The 20,152-nt window shown below is 41.3% G+C and overlaps 1 protein-coding gene across 1 annotated transcript; it reads right to left on the bottom strand.

Moving 5' to 3' along the window:
* Positions 1 to 66: 66 nt before the first annotated feature.
* Positions 67 to 19,837, bottom strand: LOC136883475 (adult-specific cuticular protein ACP-20-like). Its single transcript, XM_067155837.2, has 3 exons — positions 19,649 to 19,837; positions 3,688 to 3,882; positions 67 to 378 (listed from the first exon to the last, which is right to left on the bottom strand). The coding sequence occupies exons 1-3, from the start codon at positions 19,835 to 19,837 to the stop codon at positions 67 to 69; spliced, it is 696 nt and encodes a 231-aa protein (XP_067011938.2).
* Positions 19,838 to 20,152: the final 315 nt, after the last annotated feature.

The raw sequence follows: 20,152 nt of genomic DNA on the forward strand, positions 1-20,152 counted from the left end.
TTTTACGTATAAGAGTTATAAATGCATGAATTTAGTATGTACTAGTGAAGACATGACTGTGGTGTCTCAGTATCCATGGCCGCTATGAACAGGCACTGGGTGAGCGGGACCAACTACGGGGCCGTGGAAGTTGGCATGAGAGTGCGCATGTCCATAGCCATGGGCACCAGAATGGTCGTTACCACCACTGTTGATGACGTGAGCGGTGAATCCTCCCTTTTCGTCCGAAGAATACTTGACAGTCCTCACATTGCCACCAGGCTCCTTCAGTTCGTACTCTCCCACCACGTGATGGCCGTCACGTGACTCCTTCTGGGCCTTGGAATCGCCAGTGTGATGATCTGTCACTCCATAGGCGAAATGATACTTAGGATGTGCCTGAAATAAATATATGTATGAAATATGATATGCAATAATTGTACTCTTTTGTTAGGATGTGTCTTGTATTAATATGGATTTGTTTTTGGACTCCGGGTCTATATGGAATTAGGGTAAGCAATTTAGCGTCGACAAAAAAGGACACCGTAGCCAGGCAACCAGCGTACGTTATATAGATGGGAGAACTACGCCATTTTGGTGGACGGAAAGGAATGTTTTTGGAAGATGTTGATGGACGTATTAGACCTATAAAGAGAGGCTGTAAACAAAGCAACGGCTAATGATGTTAAAGAGGAAACATTAATTAAAATTCTGAAAACTGGGGAAGGAAGTGACAATTCTTTCTTTCTTTCTTTCTTTCTTTCTTTCTTTCTTTCTTTCTTTCTTTTCGTCTTCCATGCCCCAAAACATATAATAATAACATCCACTGGGTCTACCGACCGCAGGTCTCTTTTTCTTTTTTCTTCAAGTTGTTTTACGTCTCACCGACACAGATAGATCTTACGACGAAGATGCGATAGGAAAGAGCAAGGAGTGGGAAGGAAGCAGCCGTGGCCTTAATTAAGGTCCAGCCCCCAGCATTTTCCTGGTAAAAACAGGAAACCACGGAAAACCATCTTCAGGGCTGCCGACAGTGTGCTTCGAACCCACTATCTCCCGAATGCAACTTCACATCTGCGCGCCCTTGACAACTCGCTTGGTAGGCCTCGTTCTGTCAAGGTGTCTGCCGTGACTGTTGTAAACACATTACAGTATTTATTTATTTATTTATTTATTTATTTATTTATTTATTTATTTATTTATTTATTTATTTATTTATTTATTTATTTATTTATTTATTTATTTATTTATTTATTTATTTATTTATTTATTTATTTCATTGGTTTAACATTGCACTAACGCATCGAAGGTTTTTGGCGACTCTAGTTAGGGAAAGGACTTAGATTGGGAAGGTAGTGGCGTAGTGATAGTGGAAAGGTATAGGCCCAGCATTTTACTGGTGTGAAAATGAGAATCTTCAGGGCTGCCGGCGGTGGGATTCTAATCCACAGTCTTCCGAATATAAACTTAGTTACGAGACTCTAATCGCGACGATGAGGAGTCAAAACGTGGTTGGAGTGGCAGGCGGCAGAATTCTAGGATTCTTGAGGTACAGAAGACAAAATAAGTGGTTGCTAATGTTTCTGCGGTGCGCTCGGTGCCAGGCAGATCCCTGGACAACAACCTCTATCGGCATTGTCACGGGGAGAGAGAAACTCTTGGTCATGTCCTGGGATTCTGCATACGCGGGGAGCTCCTAAGAAACACGCGGCACCACCAAATGAAGTCCTTCAATGCCGAAGAACTGAGAAAGAAGGGATTCAATGTACATGAGGAGGTACACGGACTGGCCATAAACTGTAGTTCTCAGAGAATTGACATCATAGACTTTAAAGACAACAGTTCTCAAGGATTCATCGTAGATCCGACTGTCAGGTTCGAACACCATAGTGGTCAGCCACAGGAGGTTAATCGAGAAAAGATTTAAAAAATACAAACCCACTGTCCCTTACTACAAATCTAAATACGACCTTCAAGAAATTTGTCGCCACGTGGAAGCGCTTCCAACTTCCAATGAAGCTAATTATCCTCTCGTCCTCCGAGGCTCCATCAAGATTCTGGGACACCACCTCTACAACAGCTCTGAAATGCCGCACTAATTATACTGTTTCTTTATAATTTAGTTTTCTTTAATTAATAGACCTGTACAGAAAATTCTATTTTTACCTTTTACTTAGTGGCAGGAGCTTGTTCCTAAATAATTGGAAATGTATATAATGGCGACAACGAAGTTGGAAGGTTAATTTGGCACCGAGAATTCATTTACTGTGGAAGTGTTGTTAAATAAATATTAATATATCTTAAAAGTTTTTCAGTCTGTCGAATAAAAATTACTATGCCTATACATATTAATCTCGCATTAGTTCCGACAGACTGAAAAACATCAAACAACTCAACTGAAAATGAAAAGAAATGACTTTCACTTCTACAGACTTAACATTATGTGAATGCACGTTGGCTTTTATTTCCTTACTTTCCGAACACTCCTCGTATAAGCGAAATAATGTTCCACTTCAGCTCTCACAGCGTGATTCATTTACAGATCTTGAATACACTATTTTGCTGCTTCTATGACTTAACATATCTCAAGTTTTGTTGTTCAAGGAGAAAGTTGTGTTGGTAATGTGGTTTACAGGAAAGTAATCAGAGAAGAATCATGCTCTGTGTGAAAAAGGATTTGAAAGAAATCGGTTACTGCAGAACAATAAAACGATCACCTAGCAAACAACACTTGCATTAATTTTTCACCTCCAAGTTGGCCACTGATCAAGTCTTAAACAAATCTGGTTTTAGATTAAGTCAAGAAATACTTGGGGGATATTTTGATTAATAAAGATGTTTTCTTAAACACGTAATTCGTTTCATTTACACCTAAGAACTTCCTGAACATAAAAACTGACCTTATATGCGAGAAATCTGAACAGAGTTATTATATAAAATCATAATCCCTTCAAAATGTAGGCATATGCTAGAATACCTCACTTTTTTAATGCTTCCAATTGGATTAGTAAGTGCAAATTAGTTAAGAAATGTAGCATAAGTAACTTACGTTTTATTCTTTGTTCTAATATTATTATTATTATTATTATTATTATTATTATTATTATTATTATTATTATTATTATTATTATTATTCGCCGATTTGTTTACCCCCTAGTGGGTCGCAAGTACGAACTCTGTCGCACTTGTTGCTTGGACACGTTTGCCGGTCGGATGCCCTACCTTACACAAACCCTACTGCGCGGTTCTGTGTTTGGTTGGCAGTGTATTATGGTGTGTTGTGTTTATCCCAGTACACACAAGCACCCAGTACTCGATTCAAATAAATTAGCCGCATGCGGCTAAAATAACCGACCTGGCCGGGAATCGAATCCAGGGCCCTCTGAACGGAAGGACTCGGCGTTGAGAATGTAGCCATGGAGCCAGACGTTACGAAAATTAAATTTAGAAAGTTAGTTATATATTAACTTGGAGCCAAAGGGTGAAAATTATATTTTTAGAGTGAAGAGTTGGTATTCAGTGGATAAGTGAAATATGAAATTTTTTGAACTGATAACGCATGGTTTTTGATACTCTATGAAGATGCGTGGTGTAGGACGAGACAAGGTCATAGTGCTAATGGAGGCGCTTGTTTCTTTCACAAAGACTTTTAGACTGAATGCTGGAAGACACTAAAGTCTATTAAGACAATGTATGTATGTAACGTACCACATAGTCAATAGAGCCATGTTCACCATGTCCATAACCTCCGTATCCTCCATGTCCAACTACTGGTTCCCCATGAGCAAACGAGCCGGCGTGGCCACCACCGTATCCTCCAAACCCTCCCAAACCGAGTCCACCCACGACACCTGCCGTGGCTTGATGAGAGGCGACAGCCAGTACCGCTGCGAGGACCAAGATCTAAACAGACAGAACAGGTATAATGAATGACATATACAGTATGAAGGACTATGTGAAGAACCAAGTAGCTCCTCTTATTGACCAAAATGAGATGTACATTGATCCTGAAATTAAAAGAGAAAATTATCTTTCTTCTGGGGAAAGAATCAGATGGTACTGTAGAACAACCATGCTGGTGCAATCTGAAAGAAGTTGTCTTTATCAGTTTTAACAATATTTGCTCTTCTCGAGCAGTCAGCGAGGTGTTTGACAGTTTGCGCAAGCTGTAGATTATACTGTGTTTATAAGCAAGTAAACTTGCTGCCAATGTTACAGTGTGTTTAAGAATTAGTGAACGTGGAACAATGATTATTAGTTGATTCTTCTTGAATGTTCTCATTTTCTTCACCTTGGATATATTTTTTTTAATAATAGGGTATACTTTCTCTGGTAAAAGGTCAACGATTTTGGCAGTAAGTTCAGTATTTTTAAGTGAAAAATAACTTTTTTGGTAAAGTAATCGGGTAACTCTAAAGACTAAAACGTATAGTCATGTGTGATTCTAGTACGGTATAATTTTATTTTTAGTACAAACTCTTGTTATATCAGTATATAAAATTAATGCAAACAGTGCTGCATTTTCTATTTAGTTTTTGATCGTCTGAACCCAGCTCCATGGCACAGGGGTAACGTGTGTGCCCTTTTCTTTTTTACTCGGAAGCCCTGGGTTCGATTCCCGGCCAAGTCGTGAATATTTGCCTGGACCTAAGTGCAGGTTTGGGGTCCACTCTGCCTACACGATTACAATTGAGGAGCTGTCTGGCGATGACATGGTGGCCCCAGTCTAGAAAGCTAAGAATATCGGTCGAGAGGATTCGTCGCGCTGACCACATGTCACCTCATTTGCAGGACTTGGGGCTGAGCAGCAGTTGCTTGGTAGGCCAGAGGGGCTGCTAACGCCAGGGGATTTACTTATCTTTTATATTAAAACACGGCCGACTGGATCTCTCGCTGCGCTCCTTATACCGGCCTTGACAATCGCTTGTGAAGCCCAGCATAAAGCTGTAATTGGAAAGTTTCAGCGTAACGCCGCTGGAGCGCTGGCCTACTACCCACTGACAGGAAGCTGTATACCGCAAATTGCCACGTTTCCAGTTTTATTTATATGGTTTTGCTGTCGTAAATGTTGGCAATGTCTTCGCAATGAGGTGCTTGTTGGCTTGATGTTGAGATCTGATAGTTATGCGCTAGTGAGCTTATTTTTTATTGTGTAGTGTGGTGATTATATTTTTTAAATTGTGTTTACAAATCTTGGAATTTGTGACATTCTTGTGCATCTTTTCGTACTTCGAGCAGAAATTTTATGGAAACAAGAACAAAGTGATTTCTCGTTGTAACTTAGTCCTGAACAAGGATTTTAATTTATGTGCTAATTCGTTTTTTTAATGGTGTGGTGATTTACTTTTCTTTAACTGTGTTAGGAAATATTCGAATATATATTGCTGTGTGCCTTTTTTGTATTCTGAGCAGGAAAAAAAGAGCAAAGGGACACTATCATTTCACGAATTCTCTGCAGATCAGGACAAAACTACGGAGTGGCTAAAAGGTGGTAGCACTCTCAGTTTTCCGTTTCTATTTCGGGTATTTACCTTCTTTCTTTCTTTCTTTCTTACCCTGTTTACCCCTCCAGGTTTGGCTTTTCTCTCCGACTCAGTGAGGGATCTCACCTCTACCACCTCAAGGGTAGTGTCCTGGAGCGTAAGACAGCGGGTCGGGGATACAACTGGAAAGGATGACCAGTACCTCGCCCAGGCGGCCGCAACTTCCATGCTGAACAGGGGCCTTGTGTTGAGGATGGGAAGATTGAAAGGCATAGACAAGGAAGAGTGAAGGAAGCAGCCGTGGCCTTAAGTTAATTACCATCCCGGCATTTATTTGGAGGAGAAGTGAGAAACTATGGAAAACCACTTCGAGGATGTCTGAGGTGCGAATCGATACCCCCTCTACACAGTTGACCTCCCATGGCTGAGTGGAACCCGTTCCAGCCTTCGTACGACTTTTGAAATTTCGGCAGGGCCAGGAATCGAGCCCGAGCCTCCGGGAGTGGCAGCTAACCAGGTATTTTTACCCATGATTTTTCTTTCATAGAATAATCCTTGAGGCGGTGTCGTATTTGCCATGTGACAGCAACACAACACATTTTTATCCAAGATAATCTGAACTTTAACATTTAAACATTGACAAGTAAGAATCACTACTGCTATGACGGTAAGGCCAACGTATGATGAGTTGTTACCGGAGCAATGGGGCCGATGACCTAGATGTTAGGCCCCTTTACACAACAAGCATTATCATCATCGAGCAGAGAACAGTTTACAATTTATTTACTCAAAATACTTTTCTCTCACTAAATTTTTATTTAAATTATTCTTCTTTTTTCACTATTTGTTTTACGTCGCACCGACACAGATAGGTCTTATGACGCCGGTGAATAGGAAATGGCTAGCAGTGGGGAGGAACCGGCCGTGACCTTAATTAAGGTACAGCCTGATGTGAAAATGGGAAACCACGGAAAACCATCTCCGGGGCTGCCGACAGTGGGGTTCGAATCCACTATCTCCCGGATGCAAACTCACAGCACTTGAAGAATTTTAAAACTCTAATTGAACAATGACTCTTAATATTAACATCAGAAGACAAAAGTATTGTGGTAAGTTCTGCTATGTATCTGAATGCCATGATATAAAAACGATTACTATTATTCCTCACAATTAAGGAACGTCAGTTGGACTACTCCATCCTTCCCAGTTTCATTTCACGACGTTATTTTGGCACATATCAATGAAAGTAGCCTTTAGGATTAATCACTTTAACAATATTAGTCAATGTAACATACTATTTTATTCCCTAAATTAAGATACATCGGCAATCAGAGTCAATATCAGAACGTCAGCTGGACTAAGTCATCTCCCCGCAGTTTCATTTCACGACATCATTTTGGCAAATATCAACGAAAGTAACCTTTAGGCTTAATCATTTTAACAGTATTAACTTATGTAACATTCTCCATAACTCTAAATTACGATAAATTGGCAATCAAAATCAATATATTTTCCACAAAGAAGTATGCATTTCTACCGCAAATAGGTCGGCCGCCAGCGCCACGTGTCGAGCTGTGTAACTACTCCGATTACAGTGCGTGGACCCAATTGTCAAGGCCGGTAAGGAGCTAGCTAGAGCGACGCATCAAGTCGGCCGTGATTAAAATGAACTAGTTTAGAATGTAGCCACCAGGTCCTCTTTCATAAAGCCCCTGGTGCCTTACCGTATTACTGAGTTTTCAGCCCTGCTCCATGGCTAAATGGTTAGCATGCTGGCCTTTGGTCTAAAGGGTCCTGAGTTTGATTCTCGGTACGGTCCGGGATTTTAATCTTAATTTGTTCATTCGTCTGTCTCGGAGGCTGGGTGGATTGGAAACGTTGTCGCTTGTGTTCATCGGTGAGAAGAAGTGAGAGCCATCTTTGACACAGCTTATGATATCCAAGGTCCTCGTGAACAATGGCGAACACACTGCCATACGACATGTTCAGCTGCGTCGCGATTTCTCTCAGTTTAATGCGCCGGTTCTGTCTAATGATCGCATTCACATTGTTGACCTTTGCACGGGTCCTGGACGTTGCGGGCCTGCCTTCGCGATGGTTGTCCGTGATATCCGTGCGTCCGGCTTCGAATTGCTGACACCATTTTACGATACCTTGCCGGGAAATGGCCCGCTCCCCATACACAGCACTAATTTCACGATGAATGTCCGTGCAATTCTTCCTTTTGGCGCATAGGTATCGGATTGTCGCACGCACCTCATATTTGGAGTGAACGTCCAGTTGACGCGCCATTGCATTTGGTCGCTATTCACACAATACTAGACGAGACACCACAGCGACCTGCCTGACAGACGTGTGAGCAGTGTCTGTCCCTTTCTCCGCTGTGCCCACGTTTGCGACACACAGCGCGCTGCTGCGGTGCGTTAGTGCAACTAACCTTTTGATCCACCTACGTATAATACGAACAGTGAACCTTCTATTGGAAGAAGTTTGAACGTTTATCGTCAGATGTCCCTACTGCCGATTTATGTGCTCCGTCTGGTGGGAGGATGGAGAATTAAATTTCAAGAGAATTTTTATTTTCATTGATTTCCTAAACTGAATTGGTTGTAGATTGTTTTTGGTGTTCTACGGTTACTGTACTGAAAGTCAACTCAAGAGCTGAGGAAAAGTATCCTTCCGCATGTGAGCACGTCCCCTGTTCCCCCTTCCCGTCCCGGTTCTCCTCCGCCGCAACCAGCCTATTATTAACGCCGTGCGTTTATCTGACAAGTACTTCATTCTCAAATATTGTAGCATCAAAAGAAATCACTTCCTTTCACATAGTTGTACTGTGTTTTGATTACGTACCATACCTGTTTATTCCTTTATTGACCATGTAAAACCTACAGATTACTGACGAATACCGAGGCAAGAGAAGCAAGATTTACTTTTATTTCATAATGCAATTTGTGTGAGGCACATGGGGACTTACAACGAAAAGTATGACGACATAGATATGATTCCTCTCTCGTGCAACGACTGTCAGTGGCAGATTCTCACAGTTCAACAAGCTGAAAACCCACCTATGAGTGGGATTGCAAAATACAGTGTTTCCAGGAATGTTGTAAATATTGTAGTCTCTTCATTCGGAAGGTAAAAACGAATTCATGATCCACTGAGCTGACACATAGGCCTACTGACGAACAGTCAAACGAACAAGCCTTTTCTGTCACATAAATCTGGCATGCAGCTTAGTTGAGTTACGTTTTGTTTCACTTTCCTTACTGTCGTGATTGCTTGTTTACATAATTCAGACACTACTTAAACTAAATTTTCAGCAACTTAGGGAGACGTATCGTCAGAAACCCTCACGGCATATATAAACAACCACAGGCCAGCATATACGATATGGTACCACAAGAAACATACGAATTGCTTTAAATTCCGCGCGAGCCGTGTAAACACTGTAGGTAGAAAAGCCGGTCAGCTGTGCGGTTTTTTTACTACTTTCTCCACAGTCCACAGCGGATTCTCATCTCGTAGGCAACTGTAAATGTTCATAACAATTTGTTGAATCTTCCTACTTAATCTCCCCCCCCCCCCCTCTTTTATTAGCTTTACAGTATTTCACTTGTAACTCAAGCGTCATAGCGTCACCCACGTGTTGTTCACGGCTGGCAGTCATTATGAATATTGAGCATGCTATTGCAGCCAGTACTGCCAACAGTTTTCTTGGAAAACTTATTATTAGCTAGCTAATTATGCTAATTAACCGGAATGGAATGAACTCGTACAAAGCTTGAAAGTACACAATGCAATAAGATATCAAACTCATGTTAAATAATTATTTATTTTGCTACATACACCACCGAGAACAGTAACTATTCACGGCCATCTACGTATGAATTGTAAGAGTTGGTAACGAACCCGAATAACATAACTTGTGAAATAATTTCCATATATTTACAGCGCAAAATTTTTTAATTAGTCAAGTCAATTCACCAGAAAATCTAACCATACTGAGGGAAGCCCCTGAGTGCAGCAACAAGCAACAAACGTAGGAACTATTTACCGCTGCGGAAGCCTCTTCACTGACCAGAAATCTGGCAAACATCAAAGGGCCCGCTTGGTCTTGTGTTGACTCTCAGTATAGCACGTCTATCTCTTCCCACCCGTTTAAAATTGTAGCCAATCAAGAATTGTTCATATTTATTCAATCAACCAATAATACTTGTAGGTATGTCCAGGGCTTCGGCCCAGAGTATTCTAGAACCTTCCTCTCCGCCATAAAAGTTGAGACATTTTGGGCCATGTTGTCTTTCGATCGCTCCAGTCAAGAGGTATAGAGCGTGTTCATAGAGGAGGCAGGGGGTTTGCTTCATCCATCTCCGAAAGGCCCACCAACTCAAGGTAATGACAGACATCTTTCAATCATGTAATAGTCTCAGAAAGCTAACTCGAGGGGAAGGTTTAAAAATTATTTCTTAATGTAAATCCTAACAGCTTTTCAATGTGAATTTTCAAGCAAGGGGATAAAGAGTGTTAACCCTCTGTTATTCCCCTCAACTTGGTATTGAGGTGACTATGATTTTGTAAACTTTAAAATTTTCCTCTTCCTTTTGTAATTTAAATTTTCTATCTATCTAGTCACCTCAGTAGTACAGGCTTAGCCTCTGTTTTCCGGGCCATGAACCCACATAGGGTTCTATGAATTTCAAGTGAACTTCAAAGGAGTGCAAGAGTTCGCCTCTTAACATTTTGATTTACGGCCAATAACTTTAGTCTTTTCTTTTTCTACTAAGGCCAGGTAGAATGGGCTTTTATTGCCCCTCCTAAAATTTACTTTCAATTTAAATGTAATATAGACTGTCGAGCGAGTAGGCAGTGGAATCTGGTTGTATTTTTACGTAACGTAAAAGTTAAACTGTGCCTTGGAAAGATTTGAATCTTGTAAATTTTGGAGAGTAGCCTCCTAATTAATTGTGTGGAGCAAAGTCGCTCTTTCTAATTTTGTAAATTTTGGAGCCCAGTCTCGTGACTTGTAATTGATTGGAGCAGTAGTGCTCTTGATAATAGTATAACGTTTTCATCTCTTAAAAATCATTATGTCTACTGTATCTGATTTGAATAACTATTTGTATAAGAGCTGAAGAGCTCCCCTTCTGACTATCCAACTGTCTCTTGTTTAACACAGTTTCCTTGTCCTGGGAGCTGGGCGGAGCTGTAGGCCCAACCCCGACAGCAATTTACGGCGCCAGGCCAGCTAGCTTAGGTAAGGTAATGTTAGTTTTAATACTCTACTTTGGAGTTAGAGAGGGCGAGTGGCATCGAGAAACGCACCGTCCACCGGATTTTGCGTAATGAGCTGCAACTGCGCAAAATCGCATCGCGGTGGGTACCGCATGCACTGACGGAAGTCCAAAGGTGGGTGTGCTATGCAATATGCTCCGACCACCTTGCACGCTGGCAACAGGACGGCGATCAATTCTTGTCACGAATAATCGCCATCGATGAATTTTGGGCCGGGGCATACGAACCAGAACTGAAACGTCAGTCCGCGGAGTGGCAACATGCTGGATCACCAAGGAGGCAGAAGGTCCGTCAGAATCCTTCCCCAGTCAAATTGAAGATGATCGTCGCGTATGACGTCAGGGGTGTCATTGTTTACCACTTTGTTCCACATGGCAGAACAGTGACCGCACAGTACTACAGGGACTTCCTGGTGCGACAGGTACGACGTGGCGTTCGGGAGAAACGTCCGGATCTTTTGGACAGTGCAATAATCCTGCACGACAATGCAAAACAACATAAAGCAGAGTGTGTAGGGCAGCTACTGCGACGTTGGGGATGAGAAGAATTGGAGCAGCCACCGTACTTCCCCGACATTTCGCCCTGTGACTTTTATCTCATTCGAAGGATTAAGGAACCACTACGTGGTAGGCGGTTTGCAACATGAGAGGACATTTCTAATGCTGTGCGCCAACAGGTGACTCGATTCACACATGGTACGGCAAATGCTGAGGCATATGGTATTCAGCGCCTCCCACATCGTTGGCAGCGTGTGGTGTCAGTAGCAAGGGACTACTTTGAGGGTCTTTAGGCCCAGATTTGTCATGTCAACTTTATGTGTACCGTGTTATCATTCTTTTGCACCGGAAAGGCCATATTGCCCTTATACTACCGTAATAAATTAGTGTGTTACGATAGTTCAGTGCTATTCATTGTTCACACATGTAGTTAACACCTTGTCCTTTCGTCTGTATATGTCACATTTTCCAACCGGACTGGTATCTTCAAGAAAAAAAAACTATTTGCTATGACTTTTGCCCCAACCCTTGTACATATACCCATTCCCCGTGCCAGGGGAATTAACCAATTTTGGTTAAAATTCCCGACCCTGCCGGGAATCGAACTCGGGACCCTGTTACCAAAGGCCAGCGTGCTAACACTTTAGCCATGGAGCTGGGACATAATAATAATAATATAATAATAATAATAATAATAATAATAATAATAATAATAATAATAATAATAATAATAATAATAATAATGTTCTTACGCTCCACTAAGCACTTTTTCGACGGTTCTTGGAGAAGCCAAAGTGCCGAAATTTTGCCCCGTAAGAGTTTTTTACATGACAATAAATCCACCGACACGAGGCAGGCGTATTTGAGAACCTTCAAATACCACCGAACTGAGCCAGGATCGAACCTGTCAAGGTGGGGTCAGAAGGCCAGCGCCTCAACCGTCTGAGCCACTCAGTCCGGCGTCTTCTTTTTTATCTACATTTTTATATACGTAGAACTAATATTTCCGGAGATATTTGTAAGTTTGCACAAAATATAATAATCGCGATTATCTCTGGTTTTAATTCCTCGTGCGGTAGAAAGGAAGGAAGCACAAAAGTTCGGACATGATATTGTACACAGCGATGTACGGTGTTCCTGTTTCCATCCCCTTAATATTGCTACTCCACGGCACACTAATGAAATAATGTAAGGCCTAGTCCCTAGTGCACAACCCGGCTACCAGCACCGAGTTTTGAGAAAGTTTGTTTTCGTTTTCCTATGATGTTATGATAAACAAACCAACACAAAGAAAGAGACAAAAATAGAATTGAATCCACTTTTATACACTTCGTCTAAATCTGAGGTGTACAGACAAACTGTACAACTGCAATTTTCCTTTACGTCGCAATTTGAAGGAAACGACCGTGGCATTATTTAAAGTACAGTACAACATTTTCCTGTTTCCACGGACGCTTCCTTCTCTCTCCTAGCCCATGGTCGCCGTAAGACCTGCCTTTGTCGGTGCCATGTAAAGCAAATTGCATAAAATAATATTAATTTGGTATTTCCTCTTTTGATCTCCTTAATATTCCTACTCCACGGTACAGTAGACTAACATGCTCTCTCTGAAGTTAAGTACGCAGATACAAAAATTCATTCAACCGTGATAAATCAAACAAACAAAAAACTAACGAATAAACAAGACACAGAGAGACAAAAATTGATCTGCAATCAATCAGTCAGTTAGTCACCAGTGATCTGCATTTAGGGCAGTCTCCCAGGTGGCAGATTCCCTATCTGTTTTTACCTAGTATTTTTTTAAATAATTGCAAAGAATTTCGAAATTTATTGAACATCTCCCTCGGTAAATTATTCCAATCCCTAACTCCCCTTCCTTTAAACGAATATTTCCCCAATTTGTCCTCTTGAATTTCAACTTTACCTTCAAATTGTGATTTCTCCTACACCACTCGTCTACTAATGTCATTCCACGCCATTTCTCTACTGACAGCTCGGAACATATAACAGTCGAGCAGCTAGTCTCCTTTCTCCCAAATCCTCCCAGACCAAACTTTGCAGCATTTTTGTAACGCTACTCTTTTGTCGGAAATCACGCAGAACAGACCGAGCTTCTTTTCTTCGTATTTTTCCCACTTCTCGAATCAAGCAATCCTGGTGAGGGGTCCCATGTCCTGGAACCATACTCTGGTTGGGGTCTTACCAGAGACTTTTATGCCCTCTCCTTTACATCCTTTACTCTCATACCATGTGCAGAGATCTGCACCCTTTATTTGCAATACCATTTACCCGAATGAAGATCTTTCCGTACAGTATATTAACACCTATTATAGGTACTTACAGTGATCCCCATAAGGAACTTCACCCCATCAACACAGTAATTAAAAATGTGAGAAGTTTTCCTAATAGTGAAAATTACAACCTGACTTTTAACCCCGTTTATCATCATATCATATTATCATACCATTGTACATCTCACAACACTATCGAGGTATCCGACTCGTTGACTGAATGGTCAGCGTACTGGCCTTCGGTTCAGAGGGTCCCGGGTTCGATTCCCGGCCGGGTCGGGGATTTTAACCTTCATTGGCTAATTCCAATGGCCTGGGGGCTGGGTGTTTGTGCTGTTCCCAACATCCCTGCAACTCACACACCACACACAACACTATTCTCCACCACAATAACACGCAGTTACCTACACAAGGCAGATGCCGCCCACCCTTATCGGAGGGTCTGCCTTACAAGGGCTCCAGTCGGCTAGTAATAGCCACACGAAATTATTCTTATTACTATCGAGGTCTTTTTGCAGTTGCTCACAATATTGTAACTTATTTATTACTCTATACTGCACCCATCATATGAAGCAAGGGTGCAATACAGTATAACATCATCTGCAAAAAGCCTTACCTCTGATTCAAATTCTTTACTCATGTCATTTTTATAATAACCAAACCCCATGGCACTACAGCCCTTGAAGGGCCTTGGCCTACCAAGCGACCGCTCCTCAGCCCGAAGGCCTGCAGATTACGAGGTGCCGTGTGGTCAGCACGACGAATCATTTCGGCCGTTATTCTTGGCTTTCGAGAACGTCGCCGCTATCTCACTGTCAGACAGCTCCTCAATTAAAATCACGTAGGCTGAGTGGATCTCAGATCCAGGTAAAAATCCCTGACCTGGCCGGGAATCGAACCCGGGGCCTCTGGATAAGAGGGAGGTACGCTACCCCTACACCACGGGGCCGACAATTATATAATAAGAAAACATAAAGGTCCAATAATACTGCCTTGAGGAATTCCCCTATGAATGGTTAGAGAGTCAAATAATGCTTCACCTAATCAAATTCTCTGAGTTATCTAATCTAGAATTATAGCCACCCATTCAGTGACTCTTTTATATAATCCAATTGCACTCGTGAATCCACTTTCGAGTTTAGTATACCTAAAGCGATATGAAAATTGTGAATTGTGCAGATAAAATTATACTCTAAAATTATTTAGACCTATATTAATAATACTGAATATTAATAATTCAGTAATTACCTTTCTTGCTGCCATGCTGTTGACTGTTGAGTAAAGAGGTTCTACTTCCACTGATACCATACCTACCAAATTCTGTCCTTTTATACGCTACCGGACACCAGTCGCCACATGAAGCTCACATTCCGTTAGGCCAGGGTTGTGATGTAACTTACGCACGCTGGAATTACGCATGACTGTCTGAAGAAAAGCTCACGTGCGGGATATTTTTAATTGAATCCGTTCCTTTGTAGTCAGTTTCGCCTTAATTCCCCTGCGTGCCCGAGTGAGCCCACACCTCTTGAACAAGGAAATCAATTACTCTTATGCATTTCCTCTCATGCACTGTCCTCCAATACCACACACGTTATACTTACTGAAGACACTAATATTGTAGAGAAAAGAGAACATTGCAAATACGGCGCGGGAGTAAAACAGCCGAGCTACATTCCCAAGTGCACAAGTTCACAATTCGAATATGAGTAGCCTGGTTACAAACATGGCCATCTCCATTTTTGTTTCCACAGTATGGGGTTGTAATTTGGGTATAAGAGCATTTGTGTGGAAGATAACGATTTTGAGGAAGATACATGCCTCTTCTGGCAGGACCTAGTGTTTACAGTGCACTACGTCCTCTGGTATAGGCTAGAGCAATTTTGTTATTCTTTCATTGATCTGTCTCTGTCTTATCCTTGACTTTGACAATATGAAAGTGACTGAGGTATGAGTGATGCTAGTAATGCCATTCCTTATGCAGCCAGGCTCTGCTATGAATGGTGTGAAAATGTTGCTCATAGGGTCAGTTGGTGCATGCATTTCAGTGGGCTTGGCAGACTGATCTGTAATCGCAATTCCTGGCTCGGTGGGGAAAGCAACGGGAAACTACCTCACTCCTCATTTCCCTAGTACGCCTCTTCAGTGATGCCTAGGCCATTTATGACAGCTGATGGTGGAGCTGTTGAGGATCCAACCAGCCTTAGGGCTGGGGACTGAACATACATACATACGTTGCCAAAAAAAAACCAATCAGTAATGCCGAAATTATCTTGACATGTATACACAAGAACCTCGTTTGTCCGGACTGGTTGAAATTGGCGGTAATCCGGATTACAGAAAATCCTGATCCCTTTCAGACCGAGTACGCACAATTGTGCGGGTTCGTATTTTAGTTATCCCTGACCGTATTTGATGTTTTTTCGGCGCTACACCGGACTGCAGTGATTGTGCAGGACACGTGGCGTGTATTTCAATTGATTTTAGTATGCGCTTGACCGCCAGGGCGAAGGAAGAAGAGTTTAAAAAGCACAGTTGATCGGCGAGATGGCAGGAAGCAGTAGTGCCGAAAGTATGTATTTATTTACTGCGTTTGTATTAATCTAGAAGCTTTACTGAATACCGGAATATATTCAATGAAGTGTGTACATTGGTTAGTGAACGTAAATTTTGAAGCTACACCATCGTACGTGATACAACGAGGTTTTGAATTTTGATACGCACAATTGTGTGGGTCCTGTTTTTCGGATGTTAGTTTTTATTTAAAAAATAAACTATTAATATGTGTATTGAGGAGCATTTTTGTCAGTTCTTGACGTACAAACAAAAATTCACACCTCCAGTTTTCTTTCAGGTCTGAAAGGGATAATTAAAAAACAAACGAATAAATGAATATGAGCTACAAATCTACACAAACCTTTATCTTGACGCTAACAATAAGTTTAATAAAACTCTTTTGGCTCATAAACTCAATAAAATGCGTACAGTACTCACTTCTATGAACTGAAATAGTGTGTAATTTTCTTTTGTTTCAAATTTGTGTAGCGTTTGAGAGCAGCAAGACTGCGTAGACGTTTCACCAACATCAGTTCGGCTAGAGCCTATGACACGCGTGCCACTAGGTGACACGCGAACACGACTTCGGTGGTACGTCACACAACATACTAACATATTTTAATGGTTTTAACATTTAATAAATGGTCTAAAATTACCATCTACCGCTTTAATCAAGAAGTATATCACAATTAATTGTATGCCCATACTTTTACAAATTACATTAGATTTAAACAAATTACTTGTTTTTTGAAATGCAATTTTTAGTGATGTTTGCAGAATCATGAATCATTCAGCCGGATGGATTTGTGTGTAATGTAATCTAATAATTAAATGAAGTCAAATGAGATGGGGGCGTCATTTAAACAGTAAAAAGTAATAAACAAGACCTTAATTCACACGGTAGTCGGAAAAGGTTTGCTATCCCTGTCCTAGATAAACCATTAGTTTTTTCCACTTGCGCTGTTGTCACCGTACGAGGCATTACTTCTTTCCATAAAACGTCACTTTCGTTTTCCATTTCACCATCACCGATGTCCTCTGTATCACAGGCGGCAATAATTTCGTCATCGGTCACTATGCCGTAACCAGCATTACTGTCATTCTGCAATCAGGCATTTACGTCACTACCACCTACATCTGAACAACCAGGAATTTTTGCAAATATCTCAAGGAATTCGGATGTGTCGACAACTTCAGAAAGTTTAGCGGTAGAATTCCAAACAGGCCATGTGTTGTCGTTGTTTGAGTCATCAGTCCATGGACTGGTTTGATGCAGCGTCCATGCCACCCTGTGCTAACCTTTTCATTTCTACGTAACTACTGCATCCTACATCTGCTCTAATCTGCTTGTCATATTTATACCTTGGTCTACCCCTACTGTTCTTACCGCCTACATTTCCTTCAAAAACCAACTGAACAAGTCCTGAGTGTCTTAAGATGTGTCCTGTCATTCTATCTCTTCTCGTCAAATTTAGCCAAATCGATCTCCTCTCACTAATTCGATTCAGTATCTCTTCATTCGTGATTCGATCTATCCATCTCACCTTCAGCACTCTTTTGTAACACCACATTTCAGAAGCTTCTATTCTCTTTCTTTCTGAGCTAGTTAGGGTCCATGTTTCACTTCCATACAAAGCCACGCTCCACGCGAAAGTCTTCTTCTTAAGAAAGCTCTTCCTTGATTGTGCCAGTCTGGATTTTATGTCCTCCTTACTTCTGCCATCGTTAGTTATTTTACTACCCAAGTAACAATATTCATCTACTTCCTTTAAGACTTCATTTCCTAATTTAATATTTTCTGCATCACCTGCTTTCGATCGACTGCACTCCATTACTTTTGTTTTGGACTTATTTATTTTCATCTTGTACTTCTTACCCATGACTTCGTCCATAGCATACAGGAGCTTCTCGAGATCTTCTGCAGTCTCAGATAAAATAACAATGTCATCGGCAAATCTCAAGGTTTTGATTTCCTCTCCTTGGATTGTTCTTCCCTTTCCAAATTCCTCTTTCATTTCCTTTACTGTCTGTTCTATGTAAACATTGAAAAGGAGGGGGGACAAACTGCAGCTTTGCCTCACTCCTTTCTGGATTGCTGCTTCTTTTTCAAAGCCCTCGATTCTTATCACAGCAGACTGATTTTTATACAGATTGTAGATAATTCTTCGTTCTCGGTATCTGATCCCAATCACCTTCAGAATCTTAAATAGCTTGGTCCAATCAACATTATCGAATGTCTTTTCTAGATCTACGAATGCCATATACGTAGGCTTGTCCTTCTTGATTCGATCCTTTAAGATGCGACGTAAAGTCAGGATTGCTTCACGTGTTTCTACATTTCTTCTGAAGCCAAATTGATCTTCTCCCAACTCAGCTTCAACTTGTTTTTCCATTCTTCTGTAAATAATACGTGTTTTTTTTGCTAGGGGCTTTACGTCGCACCGTCACAGATAGATCTTATGGCGACGATGGGATAGGAAAGGCCTAGGAGTTGGAAGGAAGCGGCCATGGCCTTAAGGTACAGCCCCAGCATTTGCCTGGTGTGAAAATGGGAAACCACGGAAAACCATCTTCAGGGCTGCCTGTAGTGGGATTCGAACATACTATCTCCCGGATGCAAGCTCACAGCCGCGCGCCTCTACGCGCACGGCCAACTCGCCCGGTAATAATACGTGTTAAAATTTTGCAGGCATGAGATACGATACTAATGGTGCGTTAGTTTTCACACTTGTCAGCACCGGCTTTCTTGGGAATATGTATAACAACATTCTGCCGAAAATCGGATGGGACATCTCTGGTCTCATACATCTTTAAAACTTGTACTCCAGTCTGTCTCCGAGCTTCTTATCAGGAGCTACCAGTCACATGAGGAGAACATGTTATTTGGATTTGATGTGATGAGATCATGGTATCATAAATTTGTAATGAGTGGGGAAAGGGTACTTATCTCTTAGTTGACGAATGACGACAGGTAATGAGACTGTGAGAGAGTAGCATTTATATTTATGCTATGAAGGAAGACTGTTTAATGGACTCGCCTGTTCTGTGTGTGGCCCTTGAGGTAGGGGATTCACCTAGTTTGCACCCGGCAGTAGAACACCTACAAGTTTTAGCTCGCCGGCTCGCAGGCAGGCGGTTAATCCCAGTGAAACTCTCAGATCAGGTGAGTGCAGACATTTACTTTTATTACTTTTATTATTATTATTATTATTATTATTATTATTATTATTATTATTATTATTATTGGTCATTATTTGAGATCGGATTTCTTGGCGGAATTTTAGCGGATTTTTAGTAGTATTTAGCGGACCTTGAAAAATATAAGTTGGCAACACTGCTCATTGCTCCTATTTTCAAGTTCCAAGATATTAGACTGCAGGATTTCGGCGCAATCTGCCATTAAGACTAAGTCGTCAGCGCAGGCCAAACTGCTCACTACATTTTCACCTAGCGGAATCCCTCCATGCCACTTTATATCTTTCAGCAGATGATCCATGTAAACTATGAACAATAAAGGTGAAAGATTGCAGCCTTGTCTAACCCCTGTATGTACCTTGAACTTTATACCTTTCAGCGATAGAACTGAACGATTTTCAGCCATTCGTCTGATGATCTTCTTCCTGATGACGACTATTTTTGATAGGTGCCTAACATGTAGGACAACGCCCCGCTCGCCTTCATCTGTAATTCTTCTTAAAACAATTATCACCACCACAACCACCACCACCACCACCACTACCATCACCGCTCCCCTTCCTCTCTCTTCATGCCCTCATGGATGTGGTCCTTCGTCAGACATAGAAAGACCGTACCATGTTCGAAATTCTAGCAGAATTTTACTGTTCGATTACTTATAGGAATTATAGTATGCGTAGGTCATGAAATGATATCCGAGCTCAGTCGACTGTCATCTTGTGATGTTTGGGACATCACTGCATGTTTTCAATTATTGAACTATATAATTAATTGATAAGATGTATATATTTAATCACCGATAGGTCATTTTTAAATTAATATATATATATATAGGGATATAGGGTTTTTATCATCCATTTCA

Source organism: Anabrus simplex, chromosome 1, assembly GCF_040414725.1.
Source record: "Anabrus simplex isolate iqAnaSimp1 chromosome 1, ASM4041472v1, whole genome shotgun sequence".
NCBI lineage: Eukaryota > Metazoa > Arthropoda > Insecta > Orthoptera > Tettigoniidae > Anabrus > Anabrus simplex.